General features: G+C 47.1%; 1 protein-coding gene across 4 annotated transcripts in view; it reads right to left on the bottom strand.

Moving 5' to 3' along the window:
- The window catches only part of ZNF827 (zinc finger protein 827), a 157080-nt gene that overhangs the window by 9497 nt on the left and 126502 nt on the right, over positions 1–21081 (bottom strand). For all 4 annotated transcript variants that reach the window (XM_045831389.1, XM_045831390.1, XM_045831391.1 and 1 more), the window contains exons 9-11: positions 6069–6206; positions 3835–4006; positions 2642–2808 (exon numbers count right to left, since the gene is read on the bottom strand). In XM_045831389.1, the coding sequence (XP_045687345.1) occupies positions 2642–2808; positions 3835–4006; positions 6069–6206 (477 nt within the window). The remainder of the gene's footprint in view (positions 1–2641; positions 2809–3834; positions 4007–6068; positions 6207–21081) is intronic.

The raw sequence follows: 21081 nt of genomic DNA, 5'->3' as shown, positions 1-21081 counted from the left end.
CACCAGCAGCATCCGGCAGCACGGGGTCACGCTGTAAAACATGCTCCTAACTGGACAGGCTAACACATGCCCTTTGACTGCTCAGGGAGGTTGCACATTTTGCCTTACGTTATGAAGTGACTAGCGGTTATTGTATTGTAAGTTGACTGTTCGTGTTCTTTGTACACTCTTCACTTAGAGACCTGAAGTGTTTCTTACCAGGTGAACTTTCTATATAAATGTATTGGCTTTTTTGGCCCTTTTTTACAAACACATATTTCAGAATGCATGTTTTTTAGGGGGGAGGTTTCCTTCTCTTCTTCCTTTCTTTTGCAAAAAAAAAAAAAAAAAGAAGAAGTTTTCATGTGTCCAATCTCTTCATTCTTTTCCTTTGTGATTTCTTATTATGCCATAAGCTTTTACAAATCCTACTCACTGTGTTTGATGAATATTCTAATCTATTTTCTCCAAGCCTTTTGAGGGCAGAGTTGTAAACAGGGATTGTGTAAGTTATTTTGGTGTCAGTGTGAGGTAGGGTGTTGATGGTTGTATTTTCCAAATAGCTATTCAAAGTCCTCAAAGCCATTATTACAATATTTAAAAATTGCAGCAAAATAGCCTTGGCTGGTGTAGCTCAGTGGATTGAGCTCGGGCTGCGAACCAAGGTGTCGCAGGTTCGATTCCTAGTCAGGGTACATGCCTGGGTTGCAGGCCATGACCCCCTGCAACCACACATTGATGTTTTTCTCTCTCTCTCTCTATCTCCCTCCCTTCCCTCTCTAAAAACAAATAAATAACATCTTTAAAAAAAGTTAAAAAAAACTGCAGCAAAATTTGCATTGAGGAAGTTGAGGAAGCCACGTGAGCACCAGAGGGAGTATTTCCCCCTTGCTGACGCTCTCTGCAGGGACAAGGGGCCGGAAGTGGGAGAAAGACAGTAAGGTTGGATCACGGCAGAAACACCTAAACAAAGACATCCTGAGGACAGCTGCTCACACCCCATTCACACGCGTGCCTTGGCTAAGAGTAGCCAGCAAGGAAGTCTGAGAAAGGCCGAATAAAAATGTTCTGTGCCGATTCAAGCTCAGCCTGTAGATCACAACTTCACTTAGGTAGCAGGACAGCACTGCAGATTCCCTAGGGCACTAGAGGAAAAGGTGCCTGATCCCGCGACGGGTCAGTCAAGTTAGAGAATGAGAGTCACAAAACCGGAGAGCAAGTCCAACTTCTTTCCAGCCTTTGTGGTCCTATGGTTTTCTTGAGGTGGGAGCTGGTGGAGGGGGCTGTGGGGTGGGGAGGAGGAGGCAGGTTCTCGGCTGGGTGTAGGCACACTTGGGTGTGGAGAAGGTTAGAAGAATGGGCGGCGGGGGAGAGAGAGGATAAAACAGAATATCCCAAAAGCCAGTGGAAATGGGAGAGAGGCCGGCCTGTCCCTCCATTAGCCACTCTGCAATTGCTGAGTGTCATCTGTCTTCCACATGGGCTTCCCAGTTCACCTGCAGCCCGCGGTGCTAATGTGGCTACGGTCCGACACCCGACTGTAAGAATGACACCTTCTCGCTCGGCAGAACGGCTCTCTGCAGACCTCCAAGTCGGAGCTGCTCAACTTACTGGCATAAACAAGCTTTTATTATTGTTGGCACCACGGAACCGAGGCGGCCAGGAAGGCACAGCGAGACCCTTCCCGGCCACGCACATCGTCAGCATAACTGTCAGGGACGCTCGCCTTCCTGAATCCCTCCGGCGCCGACAATGCGCGGGGCCGACCCAGCACCCGGGGCTGCAGTCAGCAACATCAGCTCGTAATTTGTAAGCACTGCAGACGCAGGGAGCTCCTCCTCATTCTCACATAATGACTCCACGCTGGTGTCATTTGTAACCATCACTTGCGAGAGGATAATTGCACGGCGAAGTCAAATGTTAACATCATTAAATGGGAGAAGTTAACCAGGATGGCAAGAGTCTGCAATGAAAGGCGAGCGCTGGCAAAGTCTCAGGCCGTGGCCTAGGGGGTGACTGGGGTCTCTTGGGAGGCTCCGGGTTTCTTTGGCCCTACACAGGCCTGCCACGCGTCACTGTGGAGAGTGTCAGGGCTGCGGTTTCCTGGTGAGGAGCAGAGCCCACAGGGGTAGATGTGCGGTGCCCTGGCCCAGCAACCCAGGGAGGTCCAGCCCTTGCCAAGGATTGTGTGGGGCCGCTAGAAGAGCAGCAATACAGAGAGAAGGCTCATGGGTGAAAACTGTCCCGGTCTGACTTTCTGGAGCCACACCCTACCGGTGGCCTGGGACAGAAGACCTCACCTCTGTTCTCGGCCTCTATAGTGTGGCAGCAATAGTACTGACCTCAGAGGGCCGTTACGAGGCTTACATGGGATCCAGCGTGCAAAGGTGTCAGCCCCAGACATCAGGAGAGCTTAATGGCTGTTACCACGACACTGGTGATGATAAGCCAACAGCTCAGCTGGCGCAGAAGCTGTGCCTGGCCATGGTGCAGTGGCTACAGGGAAGTGCGGTTCTGCTACCTGGGGGATGCCCTTCCTTCTGAGGAAGGAATGTCAGTGTCCCATGACGATGAGGATGCTTCTGCCGGGCGGGGGGGCGGGGGGGGGCAGGCAGTGTGGGGTGGCAGGGAATGGAGGAGACCGCCTGGCAGGAATGGTCACCTGTGTGCTTAGTGCCGATGTGAGCCTTTATCTCTGCTTCCTCCATGGTGACGAAGTCGCAGGCGGTGCAGCAGATGGAAAACATCCACTGTTCCTTGTCCACGTGGAGTGACATGTGGCTGACGAACTGAACATTGAGCTCGGTCTCAAATCCACACACATGACAGCTGTATGCGCGGTGAAGGAAAGAGGGGAGAGAGAGAGAGGAGTGATACTCTAAGTGCAGGCTCCCCGTTCACACCCAGCGCGCACAGAGAATGCACCTCTGCACCCGCGTCCTCCCCACCGAAGGGCTCTGCCTCAGGAAGCTCTTCTGCTTTCTGGGACGCCTCAGGGGTGGTCACCGAGCTGAAAGGATTCGGTGCCAGCACGGTGAAACGATCCCATACATGCTCTAACGATGCCAAATCATCATAGAGGTAATTAAAAATTCCAGATTCCAGATGCTGCACGCCTCCTAACGGATTCCTTTGGGCAAAAAGATGCAGAGCAGCCTTGCTGAGATGGGGCCCTGCGCGCCCGCGAGCCTTTGCAGCGTCCGCAACCTTCCGTGCGGGAACAAAAGCACAGGTCGAGGGACGGCACTCCTGCCTGTGACAGGTCCTGACGGAAGCCACCGTCCCTGGGGACAGTTCGCGCAAAAGCAAGTTTCTAACCAACCCGTACGGCCTCTCTTGTGGACAAGCTTTGGTAAAAAGCCTGGAACTTGGGGTTTTATGGCAAGCAAACCAAACTTGGATTTATGGTTGGTATGGGGGAAAAACCCATAAAATCCAGGTGCTGAAGGACAACATGACTCAGGGAAAATACACTCCACCTCAGGGCCCTCAGGTTTATTTGTCCCAGTTTTTTCCCTAAGGACAACCCCCAAGGAAGCAGCGCGGTGCTCAGTTACAGAGGAAGGAGCTGACCAGAAGCACAATCTATACGCTAATCATCCCCAGAGCCCTGCCACTTGCTGCAGCTCCACCCCTGGGAGCCACCTCAAGGCCATTTCCCTTTCAGTGAATTCCAGCAGGGCACCCAGCGAGGAGAGGAGCCGCTGCAGCTGCAGGGCCCGGTCTGAGCAAAGCAACCTGGAACACGCAGGCCCACGTGCCGACGCCGGAGCGGAGGGGCCTCGTCACGCCCGCCTCGCGGACGGGCAGGGAGCGTCGGGAAGGCTGGCCCACCGGGTTCCAGCCGCGGCTCACCTGTAATAATAAGGGTGCTTCTTCCCGTCACTGCCTTCGGAGGTGACGGCGCTGACAATGTCCTCAGTGTCCGTGCTCACCAGTTTCACTGAGTGCACGGTCAGGTGCTGGTTCAGGTTCGCACGGCACTTAGCAGCATAGGGGCACAAGTGGCATTTGTATTTTCTTTCCTCTGGGGGAGAAGGAAAAGGAAAGGACCCCCGCTGACCTCAGAAAGGAAATCCCAACACCTTGACAGAGACCACTTAACGGTACCCAGGAAAGGGGAGCTCCCGTGTCTCGTTTCAGGTGAGGACAAAGCGAAGGCCTTGGGATTGCAGATATCTAAAAAGCCTTTACCCAGCAGGGCACACCGTATTGATACTTCCAAAGGTGAAAGAAAGTCCCAGGGCAATTGGACCAGCTGCTTTCTCCTGGATGCCCTCAGGCTAAGATGGGCTAAAAGCATAGTGTGTTGTGCGTGAGTGTGCACATGGCTCCCCGCGTGCCGGGGGTGGTGGGTGCTACGCTGGGGGCGGGAGAGGGAAACACAGTGTTCACGGGACGGGTGTGTAAAAGAAGCCCCATAATTTTTTCTGAGCTCCAGGCCAGGGTCAGCCAAGACATAAAAAAAAAAAAAACTAATGAAATTAAAAGAAAAAAAAAGACTTGCATGAAATAATTTAATTAGAAATTTACATTTTACATAAATAAAATAGAAAATTTCAATTAATTTCTTAATGGAAAATCTCTCCTAAAACTGACAGTGTTTCAGGCCTGTTTCCAGAGCGGCAGTCTGAATTCATTTGGTTAATCAAGCAAATTAAGGAGAAAGGAGCAGGCTTTGCTTTTCCCGTACAGCCAAAGGGAACACATGGTAACAGAAGACAAAAACCACCTCGTTTCCCACCCTCAGTGTTCTTCCTTTGCAATACTGAGCTTGCCTTAAAAGACAAAACAAACAGACTTGTCTTATCTACTTCTCCGGGAAGAACTCAGAAGAGGTTTTTTACAACACACGTAAGGCACCATTACGTGTTGGCAGCCTCTGAATTTTCCTCGGATCAGAACTGTAGCTGTTGGTTCTGACGTAGGTGTAGGTATGAAGTGTTCCCCTTTCCACTCCTTCTAGATGTCTAAAATTTGTGTTTTGATTTCCTTCCTGTTGACCTGGTTAGGTAGGACATTTTATCGACCTTTGGTTACTTTAAATTTCATCTGAGCATGCGTGGTGCATGTGGCCTATAAAACCTCCACTCATGTTGAAGGGTTTTTTTTTGTGGCTAAGTATGTGACTAAATTTTGTCTTGTGGTTTAATATTTAAGGTTAAAAATAATAAAACTTATATAAAAAGAAAATTAATCTGGCCATACTAATACTGTCCGCCTTGCCTTCTTTTTGATTTCATGGGATAAGCAAAACTTCTATTTTTTTTTTTATCATTTTGTCTTGCATTTCCTGTAAATAAGCTGAACTTTTAAAAAGTCTGATCTTCAGTGCAAAAATGGAAAAGGTCATTTTGTTATTTCCATCCTAGTTTATGTTCACAATTGATTTTACCGTACTTTTTAAAAACTGATTTCAGAAAGAGGAAAGGTTGGGGGGAGAGAAACACTGTTCCGTTGTTCCACTTACTGATGTGTTCACTGGTTGTTTCTTGTATGTGCCCTGAGTGGGGATTGAACCTGCAGCCTTGGTATATCCAGACAACGTTCTGACCAACTGAGCTAGCCTGCTGGGGTCTTTACCGTATTTCTTTTTACCTTCACTTGATTTTGCTGCATTGATTAATTTAACATTTATTTCTCCTTTCCTCCTTCACATGGTTGTTTTCCCTCTCCTAACACACAGAGTCTTTACTGTCCTATGTAAATAAAGACAGGAACTGCTCCTCCACCGGAATGCTCTGTGTCCCCACTGCGCCTGCCTACAGTAAGATGAGCCCAAGAAGATGGCAAGCAGACCCATCTCCCGGGCCAAGAAGAGCAATAAATTTCTTAGCGTTGAGGAATTTTACTGGGATATGCCCACGTGGGCATCTTTTCCCATCGATCCTCCTTGAACTCTGTGAGTCCTTTCAGCGCAAATAAAAAACCCTGTCCAGGGCTCTGTTTGAGGCTGCCTGGTAGAATGGCTTGAGAAGGCTGGGATGAAAACACGCCCCCCACTTCCTGTTTGCATTCTCTCGGCTTCTGGGTGAGAGAGGAGCTGGGGATGGGACTGGGGAGGGCAGAGCAGCGAGGCCCGGACTCACCTGTGTGCAGCGAGAGATGTCGGGACAACGTCTGCTGTCGGCCAAAAACCTTCCCACACACGTCGCAGGGAAAGAGCTGGTCATTGAATTTCCAGGATGGCAACCCGTTGCCTGCCTCTAGCACGAGCTTTTCTGTTTCTGGACCAAAACAACGAAACGTCGTGAGGAATAAACAAGGCAACACGAACAAATCTCACTTCAATCAACACTCAGGATTCCAGCAGAGGTCTCCGTCTGGAGCGTGTGGCTGGTCACTGCAGACCAGTCCCCGTGAGCGCTGGTCTGCACGCTCATTTACTGCCCCTAAGAAGGTTGCCCTTGAGAGACGTGATGTGGCGGCCAAGCCTCCAGCATCCCCTTGCTTTCATCACTGAAGATCGGCCGACCCAACCCTCTAGGACAGGGGTGTCAAAGTCATTTTCATCGGGGGCCACATTAGCCGCACCATTGCCTTCGAAGGGCCGAAATAATTTTAGGGCTGTATACATGTAACTACTCCTTAACTTTCAAGGAGCTGAAATGATATTCGGCCCTTTGAAGGCAACCACGCGGCTGATGTGGCCCCCGGTGAAAAGGAGTTTGACACCCCCGCTGGGCTGGTAGCATGGTCTGGCACTGCGTCCGCTCCACAGTCGGCACTCAGTAAAAAACTGCTGAATGGTCGAGTTGCATGTAAGAATTCCACAAGTGTAGATTTTGCCACAAGATAGTAAATCAAGAACGCCGAGTCTCAGATTCTGATGCAAAAACAAATGGTTCAATCCCTTGGAAGGAAATACGCTTTCACTGCCCTTTATGATGAGACGTTTTCCCCTACGTTCAAAAGGGCGCTACAACATCTCTGCTCGGGAACTTACATTACAGAGACCCAGGGATGACGAGTGCAAGCTGCCTGCTCTGATCTGAATGCCGGTGCCCCATATTCATTAGGTGCAGACCCCAGTCCCTCAGGCGATGGTGTCGGGAGGTGCGGCTTCCGGCACATACTTAGGTCCTGAGGGTGGAGCCCCCACGAATGGGGTTGGTGCCCTTATACAAGAAGCCGCACTGAGCTCCCGAGCTCCTTCCACGTGGGAGTCACAGTGGACAGTCTGTGACCCAGAAGGGGGTCTTCACATGCCCACACTGGCACCCTGACCTTAGACCTGCAGCCTCCTGCACTGCGAGAAATGCATTTACATTGTTTTGTTAGAGTGGTGTGAACCGACGGACACACTCTTCCGCATTAAACTCTCCAAGGCAAAAGTGCACGACCTGCGTCTCCCCATTACATTTGGGAGAACGGTGAGTGACCCAAGTTATCTGCATGTGAATTCCCAGCCACGAATGAAATAAATGGATGTTAATATAGCCTCTGTCACCTTAAAAATATTTTATGTTCTCGTCATCATCCATAGGATTACCTTTAATTCTCTTAGCCTTATTTCTTCTCCCTGAACGTCAGTGGATCATACAGAATACAGACATCCCTTCTATAGTAATACGAGGAGACAGGTGATGGAGAAAGTACCAGAAAGAGGGGAATGGATGCTTCCATGGGGACAGTTGCCCTGACCACTGAAAGGCCCTTAGGTCTTCCTTTGAGGAAGACAAATAATTTACTGGGCTAGTATCTTGTCCTTTACCCCAGTCAATTACTGTGAATCTTCTTATAACACAGCCCTGCTTTATGGAGCTGGGTACCCCGTGGTGATGATTACATGGCGGGAAAGACTTCTCATAGGATCCAAGCAGATGGAAATTCTCAGACCACCACTCAGAGAAAACACTGGAACAAAGAACTTTATTTCACACCATTTGGTTAAAACTGCTTCCCACACATAGGCTGCCACCTGTATTTGGGTGCATCGACTAGATCGCTTTTCAGTTGAATGCAGACTTGCCAGACAGTACAATCCCAGGAAAGGAGACACAGGCCCAGGTGTGTTTGGAAGGAGGGGTGAGTGGGCACTGCTGAGATGATGGCGGAATTGCAACAGCGTTTGCTGTGAGGCACCTGCCGACAACGCAGACCACGATAAGGCACGTTTATCGATTTCTCTGTGTTAGCAGCCCACCCTGATCTTTGAGTCTCAGAGACAAGTGCGAGTCTTCTTGATCAAGTTGGAATGTACGATTAAGACCTTCTAAAGGGGAAAGGGCAGAATTCTGGAGGAAAGGAGGTGAACAGAGAGGCCATCGACCTGCTGAGGACAAGAACCACTCTGAGACGACTGTCCTTGAGTCCGAGCAGTGGGCCTGCCAGCCACGCAGTGGCCAGAGGGCGGTTCAGTGTGTAATCAAAACAGTGCTTCAAAGCAGGATGACAGCAATAATTACAAGCAGAGGTCAAGGGGGTACAGGGTCTCCCAATACATTCACAACCAGAATGAATTAACTGAGTCACATACCAAACAAGGAGATGCAATTAAAAATAAAGAAGTCTCTTAATTCTTTCAAGCATTAGTCATGTACTTGAGCAACTGGAGCATCATGAAAAGTCTAATCCCCTCTACCGGCCTTGGGAAACTCTCACGGCTAGGAAGCCAGGGCTGCGGCGAAGCAGGAAGCACAGCCTGCAGCGAGTGGCGGTGGGGCAGGCCAGGGCCACCCCCTGGCGTCCCTGACTGATGATGAGCCACCTCCCTGCCCGCGCCTGGACCCCAAGCCCTGTCCAAGGATCAGCTCCTCTTCCCACTTGCTGTCTGCACGTACTGTGGCCACCTGTTTTCATTTCGCACGCACCAAGGCAACCAGAAGCCATGGGGAGCCCTGTCCCTGCACGTGAACTTGAAATCACAGCTGGATGAGGCTGTGGGGATGCATGGAGGCTCCGGGGCAGCAGCGTGACTTTGACAAAACAAGGAATGAAGTCAAAGGCCCACTCCCCTTTTCCCGGGGCCGGAAGCAGCTCAGCAGATGCCACGATCTCCCACACTGCTTGTGAGTGGTTCCACCCAAACGCCCTGGGAGAAACCTCAGAAACTCTTGATTCCTCCCCTGTGGCCTTTCAACACATCCAACCATTCACCAGAAGCTGTTGATCTTCCCTCAGAATCTTTGTGACTCTGTCCTCTCTCTGTCTCTCAACACATCCACTCAGCCACCCAGAGCTGTCTGTCTAGTTCTAGAGTGAGATCTGCCCGGGACAGGCACCCAGCAAGGACGGGCTTTTAAATGTCAGTGGTCTGCCTTTTTGAAGCAGGACTGGCCTACACTGTCACCGGGAGCTGCCAGCCGTCGCCGCAGGTCCCCTAAGGCATTCCAGAAAAGAGGAGCAGTTTTTGTCCCCAATTCTTGATGATCAGAAGTTTTCAAAAATACCTTCAAATAGTTCAACTGTGAACCTGTTGATGAAGAAATACTTCTAAAACCTGATGCGCAGGCCAGTTCTAACCTCCACGCATCAGCCAGAACGAGGGTGACCCCACATAAGGAGGCCACTGCGGGGACGGTGGCCAGTGTCCTGGGGGGTGCCCAAGTTACAGCCTGGTTCTGAGACACAGGTCCTGTGCTCCATCTCCGTCTCGGTGCACCGAACGGGCTGGCCCAGCGACCACCGGGGTCACGAACTACAAAAAGGTTTAACAAAAAGATCTCATTTTTCAGTTGTGTGTGTGTGTGTAGACAACAATGCAGAAGCTAACACGGGCATATTTGTATGTAAAGTTTTTCTATGTTTTGGTTTTCAAAAACTTGTGGAAACCAAGACAAAAGGAAAAAGGAGCCCAACTGCCTTAACGGAGTCATCTGCTCTCATCGGGATTTCTGCAAACGCTTCCCGAACAGTCTCTCCCTACCAGCCCCTCTCCATTCCAATAGCCCCTCCGCACAGGTCCCGGGCTGATCTCGCTAAGGCACACATCCGACCAAGTCTCGTCTTCTGCTCTACTGGCTCCCGAAGGCCCAGCTCCTTCACCCGGCTTCTGAGGTCCTTCACCCACTGGCTGCAGCCACCGCCCCACCTTCACCCCCTTGTCACCTCCCACCAGCAAAGGCTCCGCAGAGTAAGCTACTTGCCCTTTTGGTAACAAACTAGTTCCTACCAAGCTGTCCATGCTTTTGAGCCAACCGTGCCCCTTACCCTAGAAGGCAGTCCCCGCCCTGCTCTCCCACACAGCAAAGGCGGGCTCCTGTTCAAGCCCTGTCTCAGATTTCACCTTGAAGCCTCCCCAGTTCCCCAGGGCAGAGTGAGTCATTTCCCCTGCTCTGTCCCAAAGCACTTTTATGACTACTTCTATGGCACCTCTCTACCTACTGCATTACTTGTTTACACAGCATATGTATTATATATACATCTTTTTCCTACTACATTACTTGTTTATACAGCATATGTATTATATACACATCTCCCCCCGTGGTCCAACACGCAGCAGTGTGTGGTAAATCTGCTCCTGGCCCCCATTCCCTACTGGAATGAGATTCATGGGGAAAGGGGCTCCACATTCCTGATTTGTGTATCCTCAGCATTAGCACAGCGCCTGCTACATAGTAGGCGCCTAGTATACAGCTGTTAAATGAATGAATAATTGAATAAAAGGGTCCAAGTGAGACAGGGAATAAGCATTATTCTTATTTTACAGTGGGAAAGACTGAGGCCTGTGAATAGCATTAGGTAAGGTTTACGACCAATTCAGGGCGAAACATAAGGCCATTTGCTTCTGAAGAGGTGTTTTAACTCAACACAAGAACTGTGATTGAATGATTTTATTAGAGGGAATGTTTACAGTCATGAGCCTGACCCCCCAAAGGTTCCATCTCCTCACTTCTTCCTAGTAACAAGCCACAGGATTATTCTCTTCGACATAAATCCTCGACACGTTATTGGTTAACCCAACAATTATTCTCAGCTTGCCTTCTTCCCTGCTCTTTCCGACTAGAGAGGCAAGATTATCTCCTTATTTTTATGGCTGAGGAATATTCCATTGTGATATACATACATACATACTTACTTATATATTTTTCCCTTTGTACATTCATCCATTGATGGACACTTAGGTTGCTTCCATGTCTTGGCTGCCGTACATAACGCCACAATGAACGTGGAGGTGCATCTGTTTTTTTGAGTTAATGTTTTCATTTTCTTTGGATAAATACCCAGACATGTAATTGCTGGATCATGTGGTAGTTCTATTTTAATTTTTTGAGGAAACACCATACTGTTTTCCACAGTGGCTGCACCAATTTCTATACCAACCAACAGTGCACAAGTGTTCCATTTTCTCCACATCCCCACCGACGCTTGTTATGTCTTGTTGTTTTGAACAGAGCATTCTAACAGATGCGAGGTAACACCTTGTTGTGGTTTGGATTGGCATTTCCCTGGTTAATGATTTTGAGCATCTTTTCATGTGCCTGTTGGCCCATCTCTATGTCTTGTCTGGAAAAATATCTCTTCATATTTTCTCCCCATTTTTTAATTGGATTGTTTGATTTTTCTTTTTTTGCTCTTGAGTTGTGTACGTTCTTTAGCTATCTTGGATATTAGTCCCTTACCAGGTATTTGATTTGCAAATATTTTCTTTCACTCAACAGGTTGGCCTTGCATTTTGTGGGTGGTTTTCTCGCTGTGCATTCTTCATGTCCTTTATAACACAACACTTTTCTATAGCCAATGCAGGGGTGGATTTACAGTCGAGAGTCCATGAGACCGATTTTATTTTCATGTTATTATTAATTTTGTATTGTTTTTCATACAAACTGTAAACCTATTTTTGACTACCCAGGTATATTCTTTTACACAGAGTCTCAAAGGATTTTGTCTCTTATTTGCATTTTTTTCTCTCTTCACATTCTTACACTCTGATTCCTGGGAAATCCATACATTCCTGGCTACTTGGGATGCTCTGAATAGGTGTTTTTCTCTCTATTTTTCCACCTGTGGTCTCTGCCTTGAATGTCATTTGGGGAAGTTCCTCTTCCTAAAGCAGGTTTCTGTTCTAAATGAAGTAACCGGGGTCACAGGAGCAAGCACGCTCACCCCCACTCTGCAGCCGGACACACAGGAGCAGGGTGCAAAGACAGTCCCTCATCCCAGCATTCCCGGCCCAAGGCTCGTACTTCTTCCCATTTATAGTGAACCGAGACCCCCTGTTTGTAAGGACGAGGCTTAATAACCAAGAGACCGTCTTCTAAACTCCGCCCAGTGATCCAAGGGGACAAGTCTCATTTCATGGGCAGGTCCTGGGAAGCTGAAATCCATTAAGCATTTCTCCAAATTTTCCATGAAATAAACCCATCTGGTTAGCATTTGGGAGGGAGCCTGACTGACTTGACAGAACATTAGATCAGGTTTTCGTGGAATCCAAGCCCTTCATTTCCTGGAGGATGAAACCAAGGCTTAAAATTCCAGGGCTCGTCCCCCCGCCCCAGGGCACTCCACAACTTGTACAGGGTTGAGTAACAGAATCAGGGTTTCCATGGTAACCCAAGTCACCATCTTACCACAAACCTTAGTGCACTGTTCACGCTTCATCTTGTTCAATGTTCCCTTCTTACACATAAGGCAATCGAGGCCAAAGAACTGAAGACATTGCTTCAGGTAACCTGGCTGGTGACTCTGGGGGAGCAGAGACTAAACCGCGGTCTCACCGAAGCTCCTCCAAGCCCTATGGCACGAACGCCAAAGTCTACAAGAGACACGCGAAGGGGTTTTTCTTCCCCTCCTGTTCCTTGGCTCTGAGTTTAATATTCTTGGTTATAAGTGGACACGTGCAGATTTAGCAACAATTCACAGACAGTAGGATTTCTTTCCGTCTCTCTTCTCAAAAGTGTCAGCCTAGAATATTTCCAGCCAGAGAAAAGTTAGAAACTGCAATATGGCAAAAATCAGACTACACAGGAACCAGAGGAAGAGCAAATGAGAGGGTCCTAAAAGCCAGTCCCCTCCGAGGTAAACTAGCTCTTACAGAAGAATGTTACCCTGGACCTTTCATCGACATTTGGGGAGCTGGTTTTTTTTTTTTTTTTGGACAGAAATATGAACAAGCAAACAAAAAACCCAAACAAAAACAAAAGAACATACAAAAAACCCACAATAACAAAACCAAACCAACCCAACCACACAGACAAAAGGGGCAAAGGGAAGGACGGTAGTTCGCTTCTTTTCAATTTGAACATCACTTAGCCCCCCTGAGTGGTGTATCATTTGGCTTTGTCGCCGTGTTTCGCTGTGTGAGAAGATCCCTGTATCTCCTGCCAAAACAATCCTCTCAGAGAACCATCTCTCAACCTGACTTTGGCAAGAGAAATGCAGAGAGAGAAGGCTTTATTTGGTTAAAGCCGTAAGCGGAAGATGGGCCAAAATGTGACCTCAGCGCATAAACAACCGTCCAGATTGACTAAACCCGCATGGGCTGCTCATTGAGGAAGAGGCCTTGGGGCCGCGTGGGTTTTCCACTGTGACAGATGGCATGCGGACCGTTTCCTTCTCTCGCCAAGGCGCATCACAACAGAAATCCTGAAACCCTCTGCATTTAGAGCCAGTACCCTGCGTAGGTTGAAACCTGCCAGGCCAGCTCCAGGCAGAGCCTGTGATTTAGGGGTGAGACCCTGTCCCTCCTGGCTCAGCCTCTCGGCGTCGTGGCCTTGTTGGCAGGGCCTCTGCTTGAAACCAGCTGCGACCCTCTGAGCATTGCTGGTGAACTGAGTCAGCTGCGGTTCAGGACTCTTTGGGGGTTACTATATTTGCTCTGGTGCCTGCAGTCAACTGTATACTTAATTTCTTTTTTCTGTTTAGGGCTCACCAACTTACGGTTACTTGGCGGGTCTTAAGAGAGCTCTTACGAAGTTTCTTATGACCACCTCTCTGTAGGTCTTGGTGTAACCAGAGTCCGTTAAAGACCATTTCAAACATTCCCTCCAAGCATGGGATCTTCTGCCAGTCTGGATGCCATTTCAAAGGACAGCTGAGATAGCAGAGTTTAGCAATAGTTTGTGTCAATCTGTGTCCAATTAAAAACACTGGGTGGAGAGTCTTAGACACAAAAAGAGTTCACAGCCTTGATCTTCTTTGGGCTCATTTCAAACTTTGATGCTTCACACACTCGGCAAAGCCCAAGCACGGGTCCTGGGAAGAAGAAGCCCATCCAGCATTTCTCCAGAAGTCATAAAATAAACTCATCTGGTAGGATTTGGGAGGGACCTCTCCTGAACTCGACTAGGCAGAACATTAGATCAAGTCGAAGACTCAGATTTCTCGGAACCCAACTCCTTCTTCTCCCTGAGAATGAAACCAGGGCATTCGAGCCCAGGCCTCTGCCATCCCAGTGCACCCCACGGCGAACTGCACACAGGGCGGGGAAACAGAGTCAAGGTTTCCCCGGTGACTCAGTCTTCGGTCTGCTCCAAACCTTGGTAGTTCAGGGAGGGACCTTAAGGATACTCTTGTTCGGTGTTCTCTTCTTACATAAGGAAACTGGGGCCCAGAGAACTTAAGTCTTGTCCCACTGTCTCATTCAAGCCCTTCTCAGCCATAAGAAATCAATGCCAAAGCCTGCAACCACACAGGTTTGTGGAACTGGTGCTTGGTAAACATCCTGGGGTCAACGCAGAAAAGTTGGACAGCATCGTTTTTTGCTTAGTGCTAGGCAATAGTTAGCTTCAAGGAATCCTTACTGATTGGCTTGTAATCTTTTAAATTGCTAAAGAACCATAAAAGTTTTCTACATCTGATTTTATACATAGGTCATTTAAAATTAATGGAAGAAAACCTGCATTCCTGTAGAAAGTGGCTAGGACAGGGTACCCCTAATTCCAGTGTGGCTGACTGCATGAACTTGAGAACTTCAGGGAACTCCTCTAGGCATCCAAACACAGGCGTCACTGAATCCAGGCTGACCGACCGACAGAGGTCTGTCGCCTCTCTATAACTTAACCTTAAAAAAATCCATTGGGACACTGGGATGTGGCTTCTACATGTTTTCTCTACTTGTGTTTTTAAGATCAGTAGACCCTCAGCAAATGCATCACCAAGATCACGACTGTTGAACTAAAGAACACCTAAGTTTACAGTGCAACACAGAAATAAACTGACAGTGTTGGCTCAGGAGTCACTGCTAAAGGGTCTGGTGACTACCTTGCCAGTTACGTAGATCAATGATAACGATAAGCCTTAACATCTTGGCAAATGCCCTCAGAATGTTTCAATGTTGAGGACATTTATAAATCTTTGCTAGAAAACCATCAGGCTTGGGAACTGGGTACGTCTTATGGCTCTGTGGCAGACGCAACTGGTGCTTTACTCAGTATCCAACAGAGGTACAATTATATTTGTTTTAGGGTGGCAATGTGCCCGGTTAAAAACATGCACATGTCTTTCTAGCTTGCCCTGTTGTTAAGAGCTAGCAATGAAACACAGCTCTGGCCAGTGAGGCACAGGTGGTCCTTCCTGGGGATAGAGTCTTGGACATGCACCCCCACACTTCCTGGGGGAAAAAAGGGCAGTTTTGAATAAAGGCCTTTCCACCTGGGCTTTTCTTCCTCCCATGTCTGGAGATGAAGCAGCCCTCTTTCAGTTGTGCAGATGAAATCCATCTGATAAAAATGGCAGGGTAAAAATTAGAAGGAAGGTGGGTCCTCACACTGCTGCACCAGCCCTATACTGCCTCCTTCTGAATTCCTTATTATGTGGAAAACAAAACAAAACAAAACAAAACAAAACAAAATGGATCCCAATTTGGTGAAGTCACTACGGTTAAGCTGAACATAATTCTAACAGATAAAGGCTTAGAGTGTATAACCAGGCTCACCCCCTTTGGGCAGTTTATCTCCATTATGCAAAAACAATAGCTGGGTTGGTTAAGAGTATATTAAGAAGATAATGCATAATTAAAACAATAGCTTGTGCTTATGGAGGATTTACTATTTGCAAGGCACTGCACTATGCAGTTTACACATATTATATTTAACCTTATAACAGCACTACGCATTCGATACTATTATTACCATGTCCAATTCACACACACACACAGGTGTAACAGGCTCAGGGAGGTTGAACAATGGATTCAAGGTCATTCTGCTGGTGAGTGACAGCCTATCCCAAACCTAAGTCTGTCCGGCTCCAAAGCCTTAACTAATCATTATGTTACACTATTATACTATAAAATCAAAGAAGAAACTCTGAGAGTTCTCATTTATTTCCCCAGAGACAAACCTCTCTGTTATAGTCTTGATTTGTTCTACTCCAAATTTCCCTGTATTCACCAACCGTAAGGAGGAAGCACCTAGGATCACATACATTTAAAGTGGGCTTTACTGGGGCAACGCAAAGGCTTCTCCCGGACCCATGGGAGCTGGAGAGCGAATGGTGGAACCTGGAGATACTGTCTCATTCCTGTTGTCCAATCTCTCTGGTCTTCTTTCTAAGGTCTTACTGCAGCAGGCTGCTGCACACCAAAAACCTGAGCACCAATTATGTACATTTTAATTACAAAACTGCGTTCAGGTTAGCTTTCGCTTGCTGCAGAATCGGACCCTACAGAGGCCGTTCCTTCACCTTTTCCCAGGGAAGACGAAGGACGGGCACTCACGTGGGGAGCGACCCCACGGCTGTATTCAAGCAATGGGAGATCTTTAAATCCAAAAGAGGTTTCTTCTACAAATCATTACAGAGTATGGACGTACATGAGATCACCTTGAGGGAAAACATTACCATTAATTGGGCAAATAAGAGGCTTACCTCCTTTTCCCTTGTTTATTGCTGAACTAGGTGTTCAGTATATGCAGGGTCCGGCAGAAGTAATGCCTGCGTGAGTGCGGTTGGTAGGGTAACGATACGGGTGTAATAATTTATAGTTTTAGTTTGAACATTTCACCTAAAATGGCATATGGTGTGTTTGAGTGTGATACTGTTACGTTACAGAATGACATGCTTATGATTTTGTAATAAAAGATTCTGCAATAAAAAAGGGGCATTATTTGTGGCTGGACCCTGTATTTATGGAATAAATGAAGAAATGAATAAACTACAAGAAAATAGCATATCACCACTGTTGGGGAATTTAAACTTTCTAAAAACACTCTAAAACGTGCAAATTCAGACAGTCTAAAATACTAAAATTTTAATGTCCATTTGTGCCTAAAAGTATATGATGTGCTATGAATCACGCTTACAAAGCATTTTAAAAATATTTAATGTTTCTTTTAGAATCCAAGTCAGTCATTTGCAAACATTCAAGTAAGACTTTAAGGCTTCTGATGTTTTCTCCACTAAGACTGAAATTCACTGGTCTTCTCAAGTATTCTATCCTCCTTTTTTATGGGCAAGCCTGGATCTTATCATCCACCCCTTTAAAGATTGCTAAATTTCTTTAAGGCCCTTATCAGCTCCCGGACACTGCAATATTCTTGTGTGACTACATCCAGCTTCGAATGTTCAGTCTTCTTCTCCTCTCTGCTGCTAATCTATTGAATTCTGCACTAACAGAAACTACAGCTCTTCTATTTTGCCTTTCTGTTGACCTTGGGTTTTAGCACATTATAAAATTTATGTTAGTTGATGGCATATTTAACATCGTAAGGCAACCCTGATCATAAATATTTTTCTCCTTGACCCAGTCATACTATTTGATTAAGCAGAGTTATATGTTTTTATAGGTGGAGACTTTCTCTTTATTGGTGGTTTAATCATTTTTCCCCAGGCAGGGATCAGAGAAGTGGGACTGGGAAACACTCAGCTAACTGGTGGAGCGGGGAGGGGATTGTTAGTATTTTCCTCTGAGGTGTGTCAGGATGATGGGCAGCACTGGCCATTGGTTACCAGGAGTAGTCAGCAACACAGTTGGCAAACATTTTATTCTTGTATAAATAAAATAGGCTATCTCCATCATTCAAATATCCAGGTACTTTTTTTAATGGGGGAGAAAGCTTGGATTTCGACGTACTACCTGAAAGAGAAGGTATACATATGACTAGCTAAGGTTTACTTAGCACTTACTTTGTTCCAGGCACTGTGCGAAGGCTAAGCCCTTCATTTATGGGACTTCATTTAGTCCTCACAACAACACGCCAAGGCTGGGCTCACTTTCACTCTCATTTGTCGACGGGGGGAACTCAAAGCTCAGGGCGATGAAGGAGTTAAGGGGCCTCACACAGCCGGTAAGAGTCGGAACCGGGGTCTGCCCCGAAGGAGGAAGCACTGCACGTCTTCCCTCACGTGGCACTAACTCTGGGTGTGTCCAGGGGCTGTCCCCTCTCTGGGAAGCGCCTTTGATCTCTGGGTCAAAGTAGAAGGCGGCTGGTGGCTGCTGGCTTTGGGATTTTTATAGGTTGGTGACATTCATCTGGACGGAGTCCTAAAGGTATGCCTTTAATTTTTCTCTTTCCTAGATGGCCAGTGCCACTGCACTCTATGGCCTCAGGATAATACAGGGTGGGACGAAGGAAGGTTCACAGTTGTGAGTCCACGAAACACAGAGTTTATCCTTGTATCATTACTTATTGTATTAATATTCCATATGAACAACTCTAAACCTACTTTTGCCCCATCCTGTACCACCTTATCGGCTGCCTTGAACAAAATTGTCCTTGTTGAGGAACAGAATAGAGCCAACAGTGTAGAAGGTTTAATGTACACTTAATTCTACTCCAAACACACATTGTATCAAGAAGGGGTATGGAAAACTGAACTTGCATATAAAAGTTAGGACATTACGATTATCAATATAACTAAATAAAAATATAAATCACCCCTATTTAATCATTTAAGGATCGAAAGCGTCAGAAATGGGTTTTCAGCTCACAAATCAGAAATGCAAATATCCAACAGCCTACAGATACGCTAATGAACAGGTAATACTCAGCGATACAACTCCGAAGCAGTTGAACAAAAGGAGAAATCAATCCAAAAAGGAGAAAGCATCTTCCTTCCATTTCAAATTGAAAAATAAATAAAATAAATTAAATATTAAACAATCAATGCAATATTTTGGTTACAAACCAAACTCTAGAAAAAGCAAATAATAGGTTCGGAAATATGGAGGCGCTACTTTACCCAACAGTGGAGATGCCGTACATTCTAGTTGCTGGTCCTGTACTATCATAGGTTGTATGTATGTACTTTTTTGATATGTTCTGATTTTATCGCCTTTGAAAGCATCTCTTTCTATCCTCTCTCTTTAAATAGATCTTAAATAAAGTAGACAATAAATATTTGTTGATTTGATTACATTTTCACTAATTACAGTCAAAGTGGAGAGAAAGCATGCTTGGATATATGTTATATGTACCTTCATGCCAATCACACACAGACGGACAAGGCCTATTAGTCCCACCCCGTAACAGAAAGCCACTACCTCCAACTTTGATGATGGAGGTGCAGCATTCTTTGGAGACTTCATCTCAGCAGAATCTGTGCCTCACCTTCTGTGAACTGGGGAGAAAGCACATTACTGCTTCTAATTTACAGAGAGCTTGGAGCGTGGGTCAGCTAGGTGTTTGTCTACAGCCATCCAGTCACACCCAGACTCGGAGTGAACTAGTCTTCACTCAGCGGTCTCTTCACCTCCCCCTTCCCCCTCCGCCCCCGCCCCGTGCTGAAGATCAGGTTCTCAATCACACTACATACCAAAGGCTTTGCATAACTAATGCATTTTCAAATCATACACTGCATTTACAGGACATGCACTACAGTGGAGAACAGATGTCACCATGAGAATTGTATTTTCTGCTCTTTCCCAGTTTTGGCATGTGGACATTTGTAACCTTAATGTTGCATGAGCAAAGACTTTTGCATTTAATATTAATATCGGAATTCACAAATGCTCCTCCATTTGGAATGCTGCCACACTCTGATTCCGACAGCGTATGGCCGGCTGCCTTCTCAGTGTGGACACCTGCCTCGAGGTGCTAGTGGTGTCTCCTGAGACGGAGAGGTGGTCCTATTCTAAGCTTATAGGAGATGCTGTCAGGTGGAACTCCTGGCGATGTCCACGTTCTCACGTAAAAAGCAGACACATCCTCAACACTGGTGAAGGCCGACGGAAAAGATCTATGCTTGTCAAGACCCAGCTCACAGAGCTCTTTCTACTGCTCAGGGAACCAGTAACTCCACGGCAGGAGACAGCACCGAGTAACGCCAGATACCAAATCCTGGTCCGGCCGGTAGCCACAGGTAAAAAGTGAGTTTCTAAAGGCAGGGTTTTCAAATGGACTGGCACACTCATTTCTTTTCCCAAGTGAAGGTTCAACCAAAATCGTGCACCATGACACCTAGCCGAGGCCTCGCCGCCGCAGATGCCCGTCCGCCGAGTACAGGGAGCGCCTGCGTCTTCCCTCACGGCGTTGTTTACACGTCGTGTCACCACATCATTTAGGCACCATGGAAGAAGTCACAAGTCTGCCCTTTCAACCCAGTCATTGCTGCCATAAGTAACGATGGGGAAGAGCTAGGCCACACCTTGGTCAGGTTCGTGTTTGGGGGGCAATGGGGATGTTTGGGAAAAGGGAAGTAGAAACAGCTGTCGTTTTTCTGAAGTTCTCTGCTGCGCTTGCTCAGCCAGAATAGGGTATCTTAGACCAATGGCTCCTCAATGGAGACTTCTAATTCCCTTTGAGTTTAATTTGGAGCCAGTCAGCTAATAAATCATATAAAAATACACAAAAGAGAGCTGGTGTTGAGTCTGGGCACCCACGTTTGGCTGGGCAGTGAAGTGATCACGTGGCTAAGTGGCTCACTGAATGCAATAATGAGCTCCGCCGCGACTCCACTGAACCACCGCTCTGGCCCCAGAGCCTGCCCTGTCCAAAAGATGTAACCCTCTGATTCCCCAGGGTACGTAAACTTGCCATTTGCAATTGTGGAGGGAAGAGACTTCATCTCCCCAGTTCAAGTATCAGCTTGAAAGGAGGTTCTTGATTCTTTAAAGGGGAGGGTTGATGCAGAATAAATGTTCCAAAAATATAGATATACACAGACATTTTTCACTTGTGTGCGTGTATGCTATCTCTGGAAAGATGCCCGTGAAACTGGTAATACTGGTTAAGTGGAGGGGAAGAGGGAGGGAGGGGGTGAGGTGGCAGGAGCAGGGAGCAGTGA

This window comes from Phyllostomus hastatus, unplaced genomic scaffold, assembly GCF_019186645.2.
Source record: "Phyllostomus hastatus isolate PE091 unplaced genomic scaffold, TTU_PhHast_1.1 phas_contig_159, whole genome shotgun sequence".
NCBI lineage: Eukaryota > Metazoa > Chordata > Mammalia > Chiroptera > Phyllostomidae > Phyllostomus > Phyllostomus hastatus.
The sequence above is the reverse complement of the archived record's forward strand: the minus strand, read 5'-3'. Positions and strand labels throughout refer to the sequence as shown.